Genomic DNA, 24351 nt, shown 5'->3' with positions numbered 1-24351 from the left:
GGATAGGGATCACAGGATAAGTATGGGTTGCACAAACTACTGGTAACAGGATGAGTATGGGTTGCACAATTAATTACTACAAAGTGGTTGAGTATGGGGTGCACGTAAATGAAGACTCCCAAGAAGCAAATCAGAGATCAGCCCAAGCTTCATCTTGAGGCAAAGCTCAATGCCTTAAGCCATATTGATGCTCTGTCCACAGAGCATTCTCTCTCTCAAATCATAATAGTACACTAATGGTTCCCTACACCACCCCTCAGGTGCAGCTGCAGCAGGCTTGGGTGACATGATGACTATGGGGTGCACAATAAACTAACACTCACAGAATGAGTATGGGCTGCACAATAAGCTACCTCTCACAAGATTAGTAATAAAGAAACATTAATTTTTTGGGTAGGGTGACTGAAACTCATCCTGGGGTAAAAATGTTTATTTAAATTTATTATAGTTAAATGAATTTAGTAAATTATTCCATATATTGTATTATAAGTGAATTGACACTAAACTATAAATGATACTAATAAGGTTTTAAAAATGAAAAACAGTAAAAATCCTTCATGTAAGATATGGAAGTTGAAAAGTAAATTAACTGTAAACTAAATTATAAACTGTAGACATAATATAAAGTATTATAAGTAAAATACCTATAAACTACCAAATAATGTGTAAGGAACCATTTCTATTGTTTGTCCTTTTTTACCTGTTTCCTCAGGTATTTTAAAATTCCCATTCCGTTGTTACTACACTGTTTTCCTGGTGTAGTTCCCTGTGGTTCAAATTTTACTACTTGTACTTCTTGCTGTTTCTGAAGGATTGCTAATGGTAGCCCTTGTTGCACCGGCGGAACTTTTTGTAAATGTTCCACCTGCGGAACTTTTTGTAATTGTTGAATTTCTTGCACCTGCGGTACTTTTTGGACTTTATGCACCTGCTGCACTTGTAGCTCGTCAGGATTTTTTTCCAGGGCATTATCGCTATCACCTTCTGATCCTAATGTAAGTTTATCTGCATCAAGCTTCCTTGTGCGTGCTGGAAAAAAAAATAAAAATAAAAAATAAAAAATTTTGAAATGGAAGATCCTGTGTAACAAATTTAATCAGTTACTATGATCGAGCCGCAGAAATTTTACAGGAAAGATATGGTTGGGTTGACTGCATCTATCTGGACCTAAAAGAGGCATTCAATAGAATTCCACATAAGAGTTTGTTCTGGAAACTGGAACATATTGGAGGGGTGACAGGTAAGCTTCTAACATGGATTAAAAAATTTCAAACTGATAGAAAAATGAGGGCAGTAATCAGAGGCAATGTATTGGACTGGAGAAATGTCACGAGTGGAGTACCACAGGGTTTAGTTCTGGCATTCATGGATAAATAATAAATAAATTGTTCATGATTTTTTTAGACAAAAGCTAGAATATGCAGCAGTTGTATGGTGCCCATATCTTAAGAAGTACATGTACAAACTTGAAATGATACAAAGACGTCATGGGTGTCATAGGGGCACCAGCACACTGGTTTGCTAAAGGGCCCTTAATGCTGTCGAGACCTTATGGGCCCTTGGACCCATTACGTTAAGACATAGTGCTGTATTGGGCCACACACTTTTTGCCATATACATCAACGACAGAGATGATTGAATTGAAATTATATATATATATATATATATATATATATATATATATATATATATATATATATATATATATATATATATATATATATATATATATATATACATATATATATATATATATATATATATATATATATATATATATATATATATATATATATATATATATATATATACACATATGTATATATATATATATATACATATGTATATATATATATATATATGAGAGAAAATAATAGGTGGTGATATATTTATATATTATGTGAACTACTTACACAAAAAGAAGTTAGTGGTGAAGATCTTCTTGTCCTCTTCTTGTATTACGTTGTTTGGTAGGATACCATGCGTCACCCGTGCTGGTCCTTTCTTGTAATAGATAACGATTGATTCATACCCACAGCCACGCAGATATGTTAGCTGAAAAGCAAATAATATTTAAACAATAACACTATCTGGGAAAATGCAACAAAATAAATGTTTGAAGCATAGCTGGGCATGTGCAATAGAACCCATAATAGAATCACAATACCAGAAATAAATATCTTTGATATCCCCAGAGTCAAAGTTATTCTGTGTAAATACTCTATGCAAATAAAGGGACCTTGTCTATGGAACTAACTTGCTAACAAATTTAAAAACTGTCCAACTTCTGCCATTTTAAAAAATAAAACCAAAAAGTACCTAAATTTTTTCTTGATAGTTTCCTAACTAGTGTATTAAACTCGCACTGTATCTTATGAAATCCAATGCCAGAATATATGTGCCTAAACCATACAACTTTTCCATTGTAATCATTGCTATCACCTTATATCATGATTGTTATATTGAATGCATATCTTACTATATTATACCTTGAAATATTCCTCAAATTATGCTACAATTTATATGTTGATAACCCTCAAATTTTACTTTAATGTACATAGTAATCTTTGTGATACTTTCTTACAATGTACCAGCCAATTTTTTCCATTTAAGCTTTAAATTGCCTATTTAAAATTATCTGTTAGATTAAGGACCTGCCCAAAACACTATGTGTGCTAGTGGCTTTACAAGAATGTAAAAACATCAATTCTATGTACTCTCATAATCCCAGTGTGCTATCTTGTATATAAATAAATAAACAAATAGTATGTAAGTACTGTACAGCATTATTCATGTTGATTCTATACCTTATCAAGCAAGTTCAGCATAAGAAGAATACAAATGAATACAACAGATGTAGACAAACTTCAATACCTGATTTTCAATCCTTCGTAGAACCCGGCTTGCTGTATTTCGTTCTAAAGCCTTCTTGCCTTTAAGTAGAAAACGGGCTTCCTCTTCTTTCTTCATTAATTCTCTACTGTTTCGGAAGTCACACTGGCAGAACTTGCAAACATTGCTTCGGACATGCACACATTGTTTGCAGTTTGTGCATCTCCTCAAGAATTTTCCCTGAAGACCTGAAGGAAATAGTTTCTAATAAAATACTTATATTCAAATGACCTATGCTGCAAAAATTATAAGTTAAATTGTTGTTAAAATGTACTACAGTAATTAAATATATTATTTAAATTATGAAATAATCTACATTAACACTAGTGAGAGCAATGTTAAAAATTTTAGGACTGCATCTGGAAATAACTTTAATTTTGCAAGTACATAATTGCAAATTGTATACAAGTATTAATATTTTCAGACAAATCTCAAGATATTACTATAACTAACTTTATGCTACCAAGTTGTTCAGTGTTATAGTAATTTAATCTCCATAATTGTCTAGCATACACTTAAAAATAGGCAACAAATATTATTGGAAAGTACACAAATAACAGCTGTAGAAATATTGTTAAAAAAATAATAGAAGATTACCATCAGATTGGGGTGCAGCTGGTCTTTGTTTTGAATTAATGTGTGATACATCCTGTATGTTATCTTTTTTCTGTTTCTTGTTTGTCACCTTTATTGAGTTTGGTTCCTCCACGTTTAAGAGTCTCTTCAAGTACTCATTTCTTTGTATCATTGCAGCACGTGCTTTCTGGTACTCACGTTCAAGATGTTCTCTAGTCATCACTGCTATTCTCCGGTGAAATTCTGAAGAGAAAATAATAGTGTTCGAAGGAAAAGTACAAGAACAAAACAAGAAAATTATGCTTATGCAAAATTATGCTACAATGTACCTATTAATAATCTTAAAATTTGCTACAAATTACCTACTTATAATTATGTGTTAAATTATGGACTTTCCCATAATGATATGCATGTTAGTGGCATTACCTATACTGCCTACCTGGAGCCCCCTAGAGAGATAGTGACACAAGTTAAGGTAATCCCTTTAGTAAGGTGCTGGGTCAACATAAATAAGCTATAACTAATAAGGACACAAATCAATATGTTCATTTAACAGTGGTATTAACATTTATATAAATATAGCTAAGAATAAGTTTTTACAAGTGTAACAAAGTGAAAGAAATGTATGAAAATTTTGATGATATATTAAAATGCTCATTGATTGAACTTGTCTTCCTATATATAAAGTATAAAAATAGTAAACACAGTACCATTATTGTTGTCTGTAGTTATTTTTGGAACATCTGGTATGTACAGCATACTGTCAAAATCCGATGATCTATCTGAAAAATTGATTGGTAGCGTAAATATTTGAATTCATTGCATAGCCTTTTATACAAACAAAAAAGAAAAATTGTACAGAAAAGCTAACACAACATTATAACACCTTTCTGTGGTACTTTCTATGGTACAAAAGAAAACAAACCTTAATTATAAAGGAAAATAAACTGACAGAAGAACTATGAATACTGCTGAAAATACTTTCCACAAAATATCTGAACCAAGGGATAGTCCCCCGAGATTTGAAATATGAAAATTTCACCCTTACAGTATTTAAAAAAAAAGCAGAAAGAGTTAAGCACAAAACTAATGTCCGATCAGCTAGGTATAACACATCTGCAAGCTCATGGCGAAAATCCTAAGGGAGGGAATCATTTACCATCTTTCAGTGAAAAATCTTATTCAATCGACACACCATGGTCTTCTTAAAAACAGATGCTACCTTATAAACCTCCTCACTTTTGGGACATGGTAACATGGTACTCAGATAAAGGGTTTCCGGTGGATGTAGTATACATGGATTATGCTAAAGACTTTAATAAGGTACCACATGGAAGACTAGCAAGGAAATTACAGGTTCATGAAAAAAATTGTAAAGTGCACAAAACAATAGTTAAAACAAAGAGAGCAAAAGGTCATACTAAATGGGAATGAATATGAAGAAATGTGTTAAGTTGAGTACCTCAGGGGTCCATTTATAAGTCTAAAATATTTTTCATATATTGAACATCTATGATATAGAAAAGAATATAATCTAATCAACCACATCCTCATATTTGCAAATGCCTGGCATTTCACGAGCACTTTGTCCGGGGTTTATATTCTAGCCGGGGAGGATTTACTGGGTTAGGCTAACCTAACCTAACTTAACCAAACCAAACCAAGTATCTCAAGTTACAAATATCTCTGGGAATTCATATTATCTGCTGTTGTAGAATTGACAAAATGGACAGTGTCAACAAAATTATTCCCACATACTCCGTCACTATGTGATGGAGTACACATAGAATAGGGACTGAATTGTCCCTGACAGGGACAATTCTGTAACAAATGTTCTAGCATAAAACTTTGTACAGTTTAGTAATTCCTTACCATTTGATGTACTGGGTAGATCCATGTTTGGTGAAGTTTTATAGCTGGAGCTGGAAGATCCTGTCGAGATGACTTCTTCAAAGAGAATAGCTTCAACACACATTGTGTCTTGAGTCTACCAGTACTTGGCCTACAGTTACCAGATCTGATTTACAGAAACTAGTGAACTATGGAGATAAGATTGTTAATAATATACTTTTTTTGAGATTCATATGACTTGCAGCTTAAAAACCAACCTTATTTTAAAATAGTACACTAAAGTACATAGCAAATTGCGAAATTCGTAGTTTTTTAACTACTTTAAAGCTAAATTCTCAAGCTTTGAAAATAAGCACAATTTGCTATTTTAAGCGGAATCTGGCAACTCTGATTTAGCATGTAAACATTGACTTGCATTCACAATGTAGTTATTTATTTTTCAACAATTTAAAACGAGTTATGAAAATACACACATTGGTACATTATTGCAAAGGCACTATACTATATATATATATATATAAATTGTTGCAAGTCGAGCAACAAATATTTTACATTGAACAACAAATGAGATTGGAAAAGCAGTATTGCCAAAATAGACCCCAGACACACCCTGTGGGTAGTAATGGACCCCCATACCGACCCTATGAGGGGTAGTGGACCCCATAATAACACTATGGGCGATAGTGGACACTATACAAACACTATGGGCGGTAGTTGACTTCATAGAGACCCTGTGGGCGGTAAGGGACCCCCTATCGACCCTGTGGGCGGCAGTGGACCCCCTATCGATCCTGTGGGCGGCAGTGGACCCCCTACCGACCCTGTGGGCGGCAGTGGACCCCTACCGAACGTGTGGGCGGCAGTGGACCCCCTACCGACCCTCTGGGCGGCAGTGGACCCCCTATCGATCCTGTGGGCGGTAGTGGACCCCCCCCATATCGACCCTGTGGGCGGCAGTGGACCCCCTATCGATCCTGTGGGCGGCAGTGGACCCCCTACCGACCCAGTGGGTGGCAGTGGACCCCCTGCCGACCCTGTGGGCGGTAGTGGACCCCTACCGACCCTGTGGACGGTAGTTGACTTCATAGCGACCCTGTGGGCGGTAGTGGACCCCATACCGACCCTGTGGGTGGCGGTGGACCCCATACCGACTCTGTGGGCGGCAGTGAACCCTATATACTAATCCTGTGGGCGATACTGTACCCTATAGTCATCCTGTGGGGGCAATGGATGCCATACATATCCAGTGGGTGTTATTGTACCCCATACTTATTCTGTGGGTGGTTGGAGCCCCATACCCATCCTGTGGGTTATAGTGGACCCCATACTCATCCTGTGGGTGGTATTGGACCCCATACCTATCCTGTGGGTGGTTGTGAGCCCATACCCATCCTGTCGGTGGTAGTGGACGCAATACACATCCAGTGGATGGTATTGGATCCCATACCCTTCCTGTGGGTGGAAGTGATCCCCATACCATTCCTGTGGGTGGATGTGACCCCCATACTCATCCTGCGGGTGTTATTGGACCCCTTACCCACCTAACAGGTGGTAGTGGACCCTATACTAATCCTATAGTTTCCAATATTCCACACCATACCATCCTGTTTGCAGTAGTTTACCCTATATACATTCCAACATAACATCGTTTTCTGTTAGCGTTCCTACAAAACATTCTTTAAAGATTTCTAAAGCACAAACTATGGTATATAATATTGATTGGTGAAGCACTTATTTTATGTAATAATTTATTGTGCTTATTATAATTTACTAAGAACAACTAATATTTCTCAAAACAAAACTACGAGCCTTCAATAGGATGTAGCTGATCTGTAATATTATAAGAGCATGGACAATAGTAGGTGAATTTCACAACCCATGTGGGACCTGAAAACTACAATTTTCGTTATAATTGAACCAATCACGACTATTCAGCTATCTACGTTGATGGACGAGTACTGTGAGACGTAAATTGGTACGTGAGGAAGAGTTTGAGCCTTGGTAAAAAAGTTAACTGGGAATATATCGCATATGTACTAAATCACATTCCACATATTGACTTTAAGCACTAGTCATATATGTACTGTCTTGTGTGAGAACGGGTTGTCGATAAGGGCCACATTTATGTAAAACCCCAAAATCGACTCTATCCCGACACTCGACCCTTCCTGTTCCCCTAGCAACTCCTCTAGTTTATTGTCGATCTCTTCGACCCACAAATTAACAAGCTGTTCTACTTCCTCTTGAGTTATGGCACGCATTTCCCCGCGCATGTGCATTACTGGATCAAAATCATCGTCGGGCTCTACGTTGAGCCTCCGCACCCCAAACGTGAAATCAGGGAAGACGCGTATATGTGGATGTTCTAAAGTAAACAATCCACTGACGAAATTAATGAAAAATGCGCGATATGTTCGTAAATAAGCCCCTGGATCACCCCGCACGTGCTCTGGCACGCTAAATGAATATCGTGTGTAAGCCCCATTGAAATTGCGAATGATGTTCACAATTTCAATATCCCGAGGAGGGGGAGGGGACGGGGAAGGTGGTGGTGGTGGTGGTGAGTCGACCGACTCTGGTGATGAGGCTGCTGGGTTTGATGATGATGATGAGTCACTGTCAGCGTCTGCAAAAAAAAAAAAAGAGGTATTAATAACTGTGTGTGAGTGTGTTGATTGTTGATTGAGATGTCTTAAAAAAAAAAAAAAAAATTAGCATTAATATTGGCATGCCCTCGTCTGTTTTTTTTTTTTTTTTTTTTTTTTTTTGAGCGAGTGGTGCGATCGAGATCACATAACAACACCAAAAAACAAAAACAAAAAAAAATGTGAAATACTCACGTTCCCTATGCTGCCCCCCACGCCGAAGCGATGATGTTGACTGGTCGCTGCTATAACTTTCGAACAAATCGGGGGATCTGACGCGCATATGGACCGAGGAGCTGGGCGAGGCGTGTGCGTGTTGTTGTTGTTGTTCCTCGCATTGTTGTTGTTGTTGAATTAGAGTGCGATATGGTAGCCCTGGAAGGAATAGCCTTTTAAGAGGTGTCTATATGATTCTCTCTCTCTCTCTCTCTCTCTCTAGCACTCGCAATAATAATAATAATAATAATAATAATAATAATAATAATAATAATAATAATTAAAAAAAAAAAAAATAACTTACGTTTGTAGCGGCGGGTTCTTGGTGGTGGCGGGTCGGGGTCGGAATCGTCATCGTCCGCCAAGTATGGGGGTGTTTTAGGTGAGAAATCCTGTTCAAAATCTGGCGTGGGGCTGAACATGTCGGGAGACCTGACTCGTGTGTTGATTGGTGAGCTGGGTGATGTTGGCTGGGCATCCTGCTGCTGCTGCTGCTGTTGCCGCTGTCGTTGTATTAGCAGTCGATATGGTTGCCCTGGTGGGAGACAAAAAAAAATGTTTTTTTTTTTCTTTTCTTTTAAGAGGCGTGAATATATATATATATATATATATATATATATATATATATATATATATATATATATATATATATATATATATATATATATATATATATATATATATTCTCTCTCTCTCTCTCTCTCTCTCTCTCTATCTCTTTTTCAATAACGGCGTTGATAATGTGAATAAATAAATAAATAAATAAATAAATAATAGTAATAACTCACGTTTATAGCGGCGTGTTCTTGACGGTCGAGGGTCGAAATCGGGGGGCATGCCTGAGCAATGTGGAGTATGTGGCGAGGGCGACGATTCTGGGTCATCACAATCGCTGAATAAGTCGGGAGACCAAACTCGCGGGTTTGGCGATGGGTCCGAATCACTGCTCCAGAGTTCGTTGGTGGGTAATGCACAGCCTGGGCTTGTGGCATGGTGAATGGCTATGTGTGAAAAAAAAATAATAAATAAGTAAATAATAAATAAATAAATAAATAAATAAATATATATATATATATATATATATATATATATATATATATATATATATATATATATATAATATTATATATATATATATATATATATATATATATAATATTGTGGCAAATTACCAATGTTGTGGCTTACCAATGTTGTGGCAAATTTGTCCGCATTGGACGCATTTGATTAGGTTGCGAACCATCTGGCCGTGTGTTGGTGGCGAGGCAGTGTGAGACTGTGGATACCTGGGGTTCTGATGTGGAGCACAACCACTCCCCCTCCCCCGAGGATAACTACTTAAAATTGACCCCAGAGGGCAGCTCGTCACTGGCAACTACCTGTACTGGTAATTATCTTTGAAAGGTCCCTGGGAGATCGCCAGTTTGGGGCACGTGCGCATTAAAAAGCAATTTGCCACCTGCGACTGCCTCCATTGACCATTAAAACCAACCTTGGGTGTTGCCTGAAAAAAAATTAGCTTAACATTAATGCAGTTGTGTGTGTGTGTGTGTGTGTGTGTGTGTGTGTGTGTGTGTGTGCGTGCGTGCGTGTGCGTGTGTGTGTGTGTGTGTGCGTGCGTGTGTGTGTGTGTGCGTATATATATATATTGTAGTTATGTGTATTGTAGGTTTTATTTGTTCAATAAAAAAGAACTAACGATGAAAATAAATAATGTTTTTAATTTACCGGTGGGGGGAATATCTATAATACTGAATGAATGAATGAATTATGTCTTTTCTGATGTTTGCTCTTTCCTATGAAAAAACAAAAACAAAACAAATATTTGATAATATTCTTTCCTCTAAAATTAAAACATAAATACTTGTTTCTATATGTTTGGATGAAAAAAAAACATGAAATAATAATACGTTGTTGTTTCCCAGATCTGAATAATAAGCAAACTCCCGATCTTAATAATTAAACTATCCAGTGTTTGGAAATAAAAATGGAACTTGCATATATTTTTTTCTGTCAATTATCTGAGTTTCCCCATAGACGAAAACGGGACTCGACCGCCCGTGAAGATGTTTTCTGTGAAACGGAATATAGAGAAAATGGGGACAATAATCTGGAGTAAATGAAAAAATATAACTCGAGTCTTTCTCATTTTTATTTTTTACCTGATTATTGAAACCTTACCAAATGTAAAGACAAAACCCTTTATTTCAGATACACTTCTCAGCAGGAATTAAAAAACCCAGATATATTGTATTTACATAAAAAAAAAAACACGCACACATATACTAGCGCCATTAAATACTCCAAAAAACGTTTATATGCCTTTCACCAGTGCATTTTTTTGGTTTCCAACTATTGTACATTCATCCTCGGTACCTCTCATAAGTAGAAACCCCCTCATTGAGGCCCTAGACTCATCTTAAAAGCTCGAGACGAATCGTTCAAAAAAACAGGTTAGGATAGGGCACCAGTTCCTCAGGTACACCATGGGTGGTGGTCCCCCCGGGACCCCAGGGGGGACCACCACCCGACCACCGCCAGCCAGCCAGGAGCGCGCTGACTGTGCCCTAACCTAACCACCTAAACAAGAGGAATGGACGTTCTGGCCCAACAGGGTCAAGTCGGCATGGAAGTGCCCAACCGTGTCTGAAATTTTTTTACCTCAATCTGTCTCCTTATTCACTACTTACACAAACTAGGGGGGCTTTATTGCTGAGTGGACGTCGCTCCCGACTCGTAATCCTAGCTCATTCGATCCCCCGGTGATGGCACAAACGGAAATCAGCAGAGTTTCTATCATTCTGATGCCCTCTGTTACTTAGCAGTAAATATGTAAATGAGCGTTAGACAGCTGTTGCGGGCTGCTTCCTGGGTGTGTGTGTGTATGTCGAATTTTTTTTTATTAGTTATTAATAATTGATTGATTGGCAGTTGAGAGGCGGGCCGAAAGAGCAGAGCTCAACCCTCGCAAGCACAACTAGGTGAACACAACTAGATAAATACTAACAAACCACGATCTCGTACAATCCACTACACACACAACCCGACCTCCCCCCCAACTCCCTAAATCACTCTACTTAAGTCATTAAAAAATTAAAACAAATCAATTAATACACCAAAAATACTAACTATAAATAAAGGAACCAAATTTGAGACATACAGCGACTCCAGTGTGGTCTAGTCGGAAGAGAACATGTTCTCATCTGGATAGATTGCGATCGAGCCTGTCGGAATGGGTGTGTAACTGCAGGGCACAAATATTTGTGTGTCCCCTCCTGTAGCTGCCTCTGTTTCGACAGGTTTCCTGGATAGCTAGAATTGACCTGGCCCTTGGAAAGTGGGGAAGGGGTGAAATCCGTTGGGCCCACGGATGGATACCTTGGATCCATGGACTTAGGGCAGGTCTAATCACCTGGGATTCGAACCCACGGTGGGAATAAGGGAGGAGATATGGGGAGGGGAAGGGGAAGGATGTTTCCTAGAACCAAACCTCACATAAACCCGGACACTCACACACACACACACACCCTCACCCGAACACTCACAGGGGCACTCACACTCACACACACCCATAGACTGTGATAAGGGAGACCATCTGAGGGGACACAGATGGCCTCGTGGACCCACAGGCATAACCGGACACACACGCAACCGGACTCTCACACACTCACACGGACACTCACAGGGACTCTCACACACACAGACACACATCCATAGACACAAACTGTGATAAGGGAGACCATCTGAGGGGACACAGATGGCCTCCTGAACCCACAGGTATATATCAATATTTAAATATACATACATATTTATAAATATAACATTTTTAAAAAATAAATAAATAAAATAAAAATATATATATATATATATATGTCGTACCTAGTAGCAAGAACGCACTTCTCAGCCTACTATGCAAGGCCCGATTTGCCTAATAAGCCAAGTTTTCCCGAATTAATATATTTTCTCTAATTTTTTTCTTATGAAATGATAAAACTGTTCATTTCATTATGTATGAGTTAAGTTCTTTTCATTTGAGTTAAAACTAATGTAGATATATAACCGAACCTAACCAACCCTAAAATGGTTAACATAAATTGATAGGAATATGTATGTAGACGCTCAGTTAGTGTTACTGTAATTTATATGGTTAACGTTTGAATGACATAGTTTCCCCTCATTGTCACATTTTTTGTTACTATTTCGCTGTTCATTCTCACTCTCTCTGAATCCCGTGGACTAATTGTGCTCACGAGTGTTTGTTTAAGGTACGGTAACCATAGGCTTTTCACACAATAATTTGCAACTATTTAAGAAGAAACATTTCTAAAGATTATCTAAGTTTCTAATAAATATTCTTTTCCTAACATACAAGTCAATCACACAGTACCTAACTTCAGTCAGAAACACTTTTCTTACTATATACCGCAACGTCTTTTGCATATATATCCTATCTTAAAAAATAACAATTTTAATTCATAACTGGCAACCCCCCTCCCCTCCAGAGCTTTCAAGGCCACCAAACGTCATTCCTTTCCCTTAACTCCTCCCAAATTATCTTTTGCACCAATACACAAACTAGGGGGCTTTATTGCTGAGTGGACGTCGCTCCCGACTCGTAATCCTAGCTCATTCGATCCCCCGGTGATGGCACAAACGGAAATCAGCAGAGTTTCTATCATTCTGATGCCCTCTGTTACTTAGCAGTAAATATGTAAATGAGCGTTAGACAGCTGTTGCGGGCTGCTTCCTGGGTGTGTGTGTGTATGTCGATTTTTTTTTATTAGTTATTAATAATTGATTGATTGGCAGTTGAGAGGCGGGCCGAAAGAGCAGAGCTCAACCCTCGCAAGCACAACTAGGTGAACACAACTAGATAAATACTAACAAACCACGATCTCGTACAATCCACTACACACACAACCCGACCTCCCCCCCAACTCCCTAAATTACTCTACCTAAGTCATTAAAAAATTAAAACAAATCAATTAATACACCAAAAATACTAACTATAAATAAAGGAACCAAATTTGAGACATACAGCGACTCCAGTGTGGTCTAGTCGGAAGAGAACGTGTTCTCATCTGGATAGATTGCGATCGAGCCTGTCGGAATGGGTGTGTAACTGCAGGGCACAAATATTTGTGTGTCCCCTCCTGTAGCTGCCTCTGTTTCGACAGGTTTCCTGGATAGCTAGAATTGACCTGGCCCTTGGAAAGTGGGGAAGGGGTGAAATCCGTTGGGCCCACGGATGGATACCTTGGATCCATGGACTTAGGGCAGGTCTAATCACCTGGGATTCGAACCCACGGTGGGAATAAGGGAGGAGATATGGGGAGGGGAAGGGGAAGGATGTTTCCTAGAACCAAACCTCACATAAACCCGGACACTCACACACACACACACACCCTCACCCGAACACTCACAGGGGCACTCACACTCACACACACCCATAGACTGTGATAAGGGAGACCATCTGAGGGGACACAGATGGCCTCGTGGACCCACAGGCATAACCGGACACACACGCAACCGGACTCTCACACACTCACACGGACACTCACAGGGATAAACACACACACAGACACACATCCATAGACACAAACTGTGATAAGGGAGACCATCTGAGGGGACACAGATGGCCTCCTGAACCCACAGGTATATATCAATATTTAAATATACATACATATTTATTAATATAACATTTTTAAAAAATAAATAAATAAAATAAAAATATATATATATATATATATATATATATATATATATATATATATATATATATATATATATATATATATATATGTCGTACCTAGTAGCAAGAACGCACTTCTCAGCCTACTATGCAAGACCCGATTTGCCTAATAAGCCAAGTTTTCCTGAATTAATATATTTTCTCTAATTTTTTTCTTATGAAATGATAAAACTGTTCATTTCATTATGTATGAGTTAAGTTCTTTTCATTTGAGTTAAAACTAATGTAGATATATAACCGAACCTAACCAACCCTAAAATGGTTAACATAAATTGATAGGAATATGTATGTAGACGCTCAGTTAGTGTTACTGTAATTTATATGGTTAACGTTTGAATGACATAGTTTCCCCTCATTGTCACATTTTTTGTTACTATTTCGCTGTTCATTCTCACTCTCTCTGAATCCCGTGGACTAATTGTGCTCACTAGTGTTTGTTTAAGGTACGGTAACCATAGGCTTTTCACACAATAATTTGCAACTATTTAAGCAGAAACATTTCTAAAGATTATCTAAGTTTCTAATAAATATTATTTTTCCTAACATACAAGTCAATCACACAGTACCTAACTTCAGTCAGAAACACTTTTCTTACTATATACCGCAACGTCTTTTGCATATATATCCTATCTTAAAAAATAACAATTTTAATTCATAACTGGCAACCCCCCTCCCCTCCAGAGCTTTCAAGGCCACCAAACGTCATTCCTTTCCCTTAACTCCTCCCAAATTATCTTTTGCACCAATACACAAACTAGGGGGCTTTATTGCTGAGTGGACGTCGCTCCCGACTCGTAATCCTAGCTCATTCGATCCCCCGGTGATGGCACAAACGGAAATCAGCAGAGTTTCTATCATTCTGATGCCCTCTGTTACTTAGCAGTAAATATGTAAATGAGCGTTAGACAGCTGTTGCGGGCTGCTTCCTGGGTGTGTGTGTGTATGTCGATTTTTTTTTTATTAGTTATTAATAATTGATTGATTGGCAGTTGAGAGGCGGGCCGAAAGAGCAGAGCTCAACCCTCGCAAGCACAACTAGGTGAACACAACTAGATAAATACTAACAAACCACGATCTCGTACAATCCACTACACACACAACCCGACCTCCCCCCCAACTCCCTAAATCACTCTACCTAAGTCATTAAAAAATTAAAACAAATCAATTAATACACCAAAAATACTAACTATAAATAAAGGAACCAAATTTGAGACATACAGCGACTCCAGTGTGGTCTAGTCGGAAGAGAACGTGTTCTCATCTGGATAGATTGCGATCGAGCCTGTCGGAACGGGTGTGTAACTGCAGGGCACAAATATTTGTGTGTCCCCTCCTGTAGCTGCCTCTGTTTCGACAGGTTTCCTGGATAGCTAGAATTGACCTGGCCCTTGGAAAGTGGGGAAGGGGTGAAATCCGTTGGGCCCACGGATGGATACCTTGGATCCATGGACTTAGGGCAGGTCTAATCACCTGGGATTCGAACCCACGGTGGGAATAAGGGAGGAGATATGGGGAGGGGAAGGGGAAGGATGTTTCCTAGAACCAAACCTCACATAAACCCGGACACTCACACACACACACACACCCTCACCCGAACACTCACAGGGGCACTCACACTCACACACACCCATAGACTGTGATAAGGGAGACCATCTGAGGGGACACAGATGGCCTCGTGGACCCACAGGCATAACCGGACACACACGCAACCGGACTCTCACACACTCACACGGACACTCACAGGGATAAACACACACACAGACACACATCCATAGACACAAACTGTGATAAGGGAGACCATCTGAGGGGACACAGATGGCCTCCTGAACCCACAGGTATATATCAATATTTAAATATACATACATATTTATAAATATAACATTTTTAAAAAATAAATAAATAAAATAAAAAAATATATATATATATATGTCGTACCTAGTAGCAAGAACGCACTTCTCAGCCTACTATGCAAGGCCCGATTTGCCTAATAAGCCAAGTTTTCCCGAATTAATATATTTTCTCTAATTTTTTTCTTATGAAATGATAAAACTGTTCATTTCATTATGTATGAGTTAAGTTCTTTTCATTTGAGTTAAAACTAATGTAGATATATAACCGAACCTAACCAACCCTAAAATGGTTAACATAAATTGATAGGAATATGTATGTAGACGCTCAGTTAGTGTTACTGTAATTTATATGGTTAACGTTTGAATGACATAGTTTCCCCTCATTGTCACATTTTTTGTTACTATTTCGCTGTTCATTCTCACTCTCTCTGAATCCCGTGGACTAATTGTGCTCACGAGTGTTTGTTTAAGGTACGGTAACCATAGGCTTTTCACACAATAATTTGCAACTATTTAAGAAGAAACATTTCTAAAGATTATCTAAGTTTCTAATAAATATTCTTTTTCCTAACATACAAGTCAATCACACAGTACCTAACTTCAGTCAGAAACACTTTTCTTACTATATACCGCAACGTCTTTTGCATATATATCCTATCTTAAAAAATAACAATTTTAATTCATAACTGGCAACCCCCCTCCCCTCCAGAGCTTTCAAGGCCACCAAACGTCATTCCTTTCCCTTAACTCCTCCCAAATTATCTTTTGCACCAATACACAAACTAGGGGGCTTTATTGCTGAGTGGACGTCGCTCCCGACTCGTAATCCTAGCTCATTCGATCCCCCGGTGATGGCACAAACGGAAATCAGCAGAGTTTCTATCATTCTGATGCCCTCTGTTACTTAGCAGTAAATATGTAAATGAGCGTTAGACAGCTGTTGCGGGCTGCTTCCTGGGTGTGTGTGTGTATGTCGATTTTTTTTTTATTAGTTATTAATAATTGATTGATTGGCAGTTGAGAGGCGGGCCGAAAGAGCAGAGCTCAACCCTCGCAAGCACAACTAGGTGAACACAACTAGATAAATACTAACAAACCACGATCTCGTACAATCCACTACACACACAACCCGACCTCCCCCCCAACTCCCTAAATTACTCTACCTAAGTCATTAAAAAATTAAAACAAATCAATTAATACACCAAAAATACTAACTATAAATAAAGGAACCAAATTTGAGACATACAGCGACTCCAGTGTGGTCTAGTCGGAAGAGAACGTGTTCTCATCTGGATAGATTGCGATCGAGCCTGTCGGAATGGGTGTGTAACTGCAGGGCACAAATATTTGTGTGTCCCCTCCTGTAGCTGCCTCTGTTTCGACAGGTTTCCTGGATAGCTAGAATTGACCTGGCCCTTGGAAAGTGGGGAAGGGGTGAAATCCGTTGGGCCCACGGATGGATACCTTGGATCCATGGACTTAGGACAGGTCTAATCACCTGGGATTCGAACCCACGGTGGGAATAAGGGAGGAGATATGGGGAGGGGAAGGGGAAGGATGTTTCCTAGAACCAAACCTCACATAAACCCGGACACTCACACACACACACACACCCTCACCCGAACACTCACAGGGGCACTCACACTCACACACACCCATAGACTGTGATAAGGGAGACCATCTGAGGGGACACAGATGGCCTCGTGGACCCACAGGCATAACCGGACACACACGCAACCGGACTCTCACACACTCACACGGACACTCACAGGGATAAACACACACACAGACACACATCCATAGACACAAACTGTGATAAGGGAGACCATCTGAGGGGACACAGATGGCCTCCTGAACCCACAGGTATATATCAATATTTAAATATACATACATATTTATTAATATAACATTTTTAAAAAAAAAATAAATAAAATAAAAAAAAAAAAAAAAATATATATATATATATATATATATATATATATATATATATATATATATATATATATATATATATATATATATATATATATATATATATATATATATATATGTCGTACCTAGTAGCAAGAACGCACTTCTCAGCCTACTATGCAAGGCCCGATTTGCCTAATAAGCCAAGTTTTCCTGAATTAATATATTTTCTCTAATTTTTTTCTTATGAAATGATAAAACTGTTCATTTCATTATGTATGAGTTAAGTTCTTTTCATTTGAGTTAAAACTAATGTAGATATATAACCGAACCTAACCAACCCTAAAATGGTTAACATAAATTGATAGGAATATGTATGTAGACGCTCAGTTAGTGTTACTGTAATTTATATGGTTAACGTTTGAATGACATAGTTTCCCCTCATTGTCACATTTTTTGTTACTATTTCGCTGTTCATTCTCACTCTCTCTGAATCCCGTGGACTAATTGTGCTCACTAGTGTTTGTTTAAGGTACGGTAACCATAGGCTTTTCACACAATAATTTGCAACTATTTAAGAAGAAACATTTCTAAAGATTATCTAAGTTTCTAATAAATATTCTTTTTCCTAACATACAAGTCAATCACACAGTACCTAACTTCAGTCAGAAACACTTTTCTTACTATATACCGCAACGTCTTTTGCATATATATCCTATCTTAAAAAATAACAATTTTAATTCATAACTGGCAACCCCCCTCCCCTCCAGAGCTTTCAAGGCCACCAAACGTCATTCCTTTCCCTTAACTCCTCCCAAATTATCTTTTGCACCAATACACAAACTAGGGGGCTTTATTGCTGAGTGGACGTCGCTCCCGACTCGTAATCCTAGCTCATTCGATCCCCCGGTGATGGCACAAACGGAAATCAGCAGAGTTTCTATCATTCTGATGCCCTCTGTTACTTAGCAGTAAATATGTAAATGAGCGTTAGACAGCTGTTGCGGGCTGCTTCCTGGGTGTGTGTGTGTATGTCGAATTTTTTTTTATTAGTTATTAATAATTGATTGATTGGCAGTTGAGAGGCGGGCCGAAAGAGCAGAGCTCAACCCTCGCAAGCACAACTAGGTGAACACAACTAGATAAATACTAACAAACCACGATCTCGTACAATCCACTACACACACAACCCGACCTCCCCCCCAACTCCCTAAATCACTCTACCTAAGTCATTAAAAAATTAAAACAAATCAATTAATACACCAAAAATACTAACTATAAATAAAGGAACCAAATTTGAGACATACAGCGACTCCAGTGTGGTCTAGTCGGAAGAGAACGTGTTCTCATCTGGATAGATTGCGATCGAGCCTGTCGGAACGGGTGTGTAACTGCAGGGCACAAATATTTGTGTGTCCCCTCCTGTAGCTGCCTCTGTTTCGACAGGTTTCCTGGATAGCTAGAATTGACCTGGCCCTTGGAAAGTGGGGAAGGGGTGAAATCCGTTGGGCCCACGGATGGATACCTTGGATCCATGGACTTAGGGCAGGTCTAATCACCTGGGATTCGAACCCACGGTGGGAATAAGGGAGGAGATATGGGGAGGGGAAGGGGAAGGATGTTTCCTAGAACCAAACCTCACATAAACCCGGACACTCACACACACACACACACCCTCACCCGAACACTCACAGGGGCACTCACACTCACACACACCCATAGACTGTGATAAGGGAGACCATCTGAGGGGACACAGATGGCCTCGTGGACCCACAGGCATAACCGGACACACACGCAACCGGACTCTCACACACTCACACGGACACTCACAGGGATAAACACACACACAGACACACATCCATAGACACAAACTGTGATAAGGGAGACCATCTGAGGGGACACAGATGGCCTCCTGAACCCACAGGTATATATCAATATTTAAATATACATACATATTTATAAATATAACATTTTTAAAAAATAAATAAATAAAATAAAATATATATATATATATGTCGTACCTAGTAGCAAGAACGCACTTCTCAGCCTACTATGCAAGGCCCGATTTGCCTAATAAGCCAAGTTTTCCTGAATTAATATATTTTCTCTAATTTTTTTCTTATGAAATGATAAAACTGTTCATTTCATTATGTATGAGTTAAGTTCTTTTCATTTGAGTTAAAACTAATGTAGATATATAACCGAACCTAACCAACCCTAAAATGGTTAACATAAATTGATAGGAATATGTATGTAGACGCTCAGTTAGTGTTACTGTAATTTATATGGTTAACGTTTGAATGACATAGTTTCCCCTCATTGTCACATTTTTTGTTACTATTTCGCTGTTCATTCTCACTCTCTCTGAATCCCGTGGACTAATTGTGCTCACGAGTGTTTGTTTAAGGTACGGTAACCATAGGCTTTTCACACAATAATTTGCAACTACTTAAGAAGAAACATTTCTAAAGATTATCTAAGTTTCTAATAAATATTCTTTTTCCTAACATACAAGTCAATCACACAGTACCTAACTTCAGTCAGAAACACTTTTCTTACTATATACCGCAACGTCTTTTGCATATATATCCTATCTTAAAAAATAACAATTTTAATTCATAACTGGCAACCCCCCTCCCCTCCAGAGCTTTCAAGGCCACCAAACGTCATTCCTTTCCCTTAACTCCTCCCAAATTATCTTTTGCACCAATACACAAACTAGGGGGCTTTATTGCTGAGTGGACGTCGCTCCCGACTCGTAATCCTAGCTCATTCGATCCCGCGGTGATGGCACAAACGGAAATCAGCAGAGTTTCTATCATTCTGATGCCCTCTGTTACTTAGCAGTAAATATGTAAATGAGCGTTAGACAGCTGTTGCGGGCTGCTTCCTGGGTGTGTGTGTGTATGTCGAATTTTTTTTTATTAGTTATTAATAATTGATTGATTGGCAGTTGAGAGGCGGGCCGAAAGAGCAGAGCTCAACCCTCGCAAGCACAACTAGGTGAACACAACTAAATAAATACTAACAAACCACGATCTCGTACAATCCACTACACACACAACCCGACCTCCCCCCCAACTCCCTAAATCACTCTACCTAAGTCATTAAAAAATTAAAACAAATCAATTAATACACCAAAAATACTAACTATAAATAAAGGAACCAAATTTGAGACATACAGCGACTCCAGTGTGGTCTAGTCGGAAGAGAACGTGTTCTCATCTGGATAGATTGCGATCGAGCCTGTCGGAATGGGTGTGTAACTGCAGGGCACAAATATTTGTGTGTCCCCTCCTGTAGCTGCCTCTGTTTCGACAGGTTTCCTGGATAGCTAGAATTGACCTGGCCCTTGGAAAGTGGGGAAGGGGTGAAATCCGTTGGGCCCACGGATGGATACCTTGGATCCATGGACTTAGGGCAGGTCTAATCACCTGGGATTCGAACCCACGGTGGGAATAAGGGAGGAGATATGGGGAGGGGAAGGGGAAGGATGTTTCCTAGAACCAAACCTCACATAAACCCGGACACTCACACACACACACACACCCTCACCCGAACACTCACAGGGGCACTCACACTCACACACACCCATAGACTGTGATAAGGGAGACCATCTGAGGGGACACAGATGGCCTCGTGTACCCACAGGCATAACCGGACACACACGCAACCGGACTCTCACACACTCACACGGACACTCACAGGGATAAACACACACACAGATACACATCCATAGACACAAACTGTGATAAGGGAGACCATCTGAGGGGACACAGATGGCCTCCTGAACCCACAGGTATATATCAATATTTAAATATACATACATATTTATTAATATAACATTTTTAAAAAATAAATAAATAAAATAAAAATATATATATATATATATATATATATATATATATATATATATATATATATATATATATATATATATGTCGTACCTAGTAGCAAGAACGCACTTCTCAGCCTACTATGCAAGGCCCGATTTGCCTAATAAGCCAAGTTTTCCTGAATTAATATATTTTCTCTAATTTTTTTCTTATGAAATGATAAAACTGTTCATTTCATTATGTATGAGTTAAGTTCTTTTCATTTGAGTTAAAACTAATGTAGATATATAACCGAACCTAACCAACCCTAAAATGGTTAACATAAATTGATAGGAATATGTATGTAGACGCTCAGTTAGTGTTACTGTAATTTATATGGTTAACGTTTGAATGACATAGTTTCCCCTCATTGTCACATTTTTTGTTACTATTTCGCTGTTCATTCTCACTCTCTCTGAATCCCGTGGACTAATTGTGCTCACTAGTGTTTGTTTAAGGTACGGTAACCATAGGCTTTTCACACAATAATTTGCAACTATTTAAGAAGAAACATTTCTAAAGATTATCTAAGTTTCTAATAAATATTCTTTTTCCTAACATACAAGTCAATCACACAGTACCTAACTTCAGTCAGAAACACTTTTCTTACTATATACCGCAACGTCTTTTGCATATATATCCTATCTTAAAAAATAACAATTTTAATTCATAACTGGCAACCCCCCCTCCCCTCCAGAGCTTTCAAGGCCACCAAACGTCATTCCTTTCCCTTAACTCCTCCCAAATTATCTTTTGCACCAATACACAAACTAGGGGGCTTTATTGCTGAGTGGACGTCGCTCCCGACTCGTAATCCTAGCTCATTCGATCCCCCGGTGATGGCACAAACGGAAATCAGCAGAGTTTCTATCATTCTGATGCCCTCTGTTACTTAGCAGTAAATATGTAAATGAGCGTTAGACAGCTGTTGCGGGCTGCTTCCTGGGTGTGTGTGTGTATGTCGAATTTTTTTTTATTAGTTATTAATAATTGATTGATTGGCAGTTGAGAGGCGGGCCGAAAGAGCAGAGCTCAACCCTCGCAAGCACAACTAGGTGAACACAACTAGATAAATACTAACAAACCACGATCTCGTACAATCCACTACACACACAACCCTACCTCCCCCCCAACTCCCTAAATCACTCTACCTAAGTCATTAAAAAATTAAAACAAATCAATTAATACACCAAAAATACTAACTATAAATAAAGGAACCAAATTTGAGACATACAGCGACTCCAGTGTGGTCTAGTCGGAAGAGAACGTGTTCTCATCTGGATAGATTGCGATCGAGCCTGTCGGAATGGGTGTGTAACTGCAGGGCACAAATATTTGTGTGTCCCCTCCTGTAGCTGCCTCTGTTTCGACAGGTTTCCTGGATAGCTAGAATTGACCTGGCCCTTGGAAAGTGGGGAAGGGGTGAAATCCGTTGGGCCCACGGATGGATACCTTGGATCCATGGACTTAGGGCAGGTCTAATCACCTGGGATTCGAACCCACGGTGGGAATAAGGGAGGAGATATGGGGAGGGGAAGGGGAAGGATGTTTCCTAGAACCAAACCTCACATAAACCCGGACACTCACACACACACACACACCCTCACCCGAACACTCACAGGGGCACTCACACTCACACACACCCATAGACTGTGATAAGGGAGACCATCTGAGGGTACACAGATGGCCTCGTGGACCCACAGGCATAACCGGACACACACGCAACCGGACTCTCACACACTCACACGGACACTCACAGGGATAAACACACACACAGACACACATCCATAGACACAAACTGTGATAAGGGAGACCATCTGAGGGGACACAGATGGCCTCCTGAACCCACAGGTATATATCAATATTTAAATATACATACATATTTATAAATATAACATTTTTAAAAAATAAATAAATAAAATAAAAATATATATATATATATATATATATATATATATATATATATATATATATATGTCGTACCTAGTAGCAAGAACGCACTTCTCAGCCTACTATGCAAGGCCCGATTTGCCTAATAAGCCAAGTTTTCCTGAATTAATATATTTTCTCTAATTTTTTCTTATGAAATGATAAAACTGTTCATTTCATTATGTATGAGTTAAGTTCTTTTCATTTGAGTTAAAACTAATGTAGATATATAACCGAACCTAACCAACCCTAAAATGGTTAACATAAATTGATAGGAATATGTATGTAGACGCTCAGTTAGTGTTACTGTAATTTATATGGTTAACGTTTGAATGACATAGTTTCCCCTCATTGTCACATTTTTTGTTACTATTTCGCTGTTCATTCTCACTCTCTCTGAATCCCGTGGACTAATTGTGCTCACGAGTGTTTGTTTAAGGTACGGTAACCATAGGCTTTTCACACAATAATTTGCAACTATTTAAGAAGAAACATTTCTAAAGATTATCTAAGTTTCTAATAAATATTCTTTTTCCTAACATACAAGTCAATCACACAGTACCTAACTTCAGTCAGAAACACTTTTCTTACTATATACCGCAACGTCTTTTGCATATATATCCTATCTTAAAAAATAACAATTTTAATTCATAACTGGCAACCCCCCTCCCCTCCAGAGCTTTCAAGGCTACCAAACGTCATTCCTTTCCCTTAACTCCTCCCAAATTATCTTTTGCACCAATACACAAACTAGGGGGCTTTATTGCTGAGTGGACGTCGCTCCCGACTCGTAATCCTAGCTCATTCGATCCCCCGGTGATGGCACAAACGGAAATCAGCAGAGTTTCTATCAT

The 24351-nt window shown here is 38.8% G+C and overlaps 1 protein-coding gene across 1 annotated transcript; it reads right to left on the bottom strand.

The window, feature by feature from the left end:
* Positions 1-646: 646 nt before the first annotated feature.
* On the bottom strand, positions 647-5485 carry LOC138356335 (uncharacterized). Its single transcript, XM_069312303.1, has 4 exons — positions 5341-5485; positions 2875-3080; positions 1914-2055; positions 647-1029 (listed from the first exon to the last, which is right to left on the bottom strand). Exons 1-4 carry the CDS (start codon positions 5441-5443, stop codon positions 680-682), a joined length of 801 nt encoding a protein of 266 aa, XP_069168404.1. The 5' UTR covers positions 5444-5485; the 3' UTR covers positions 647-679.
* Positions 5486-24351: the final 18866 nt, after the last annotated feature.

The sequence above is a fragment of the Procambarus clarkii genome, chromosome 71 (assembly GCF_040958095.1).
Source record: "Procambarus clarkii isolate CNS0578487 chromosome 71, FALCON_Pclarkii_2.0, whole genome shotgun sequence".
NCBI lineage: Eukaryota > Metazoa > Arthropoda > Malacostraca > Decapoda > Cambaridae > Procambarus > Procambarus clarkii.
The sequence above is the reverse complement of the archived record's forward strand: the minus strand, read 5'-3'. Positions and strand labels throughout refer to the sequence as shown.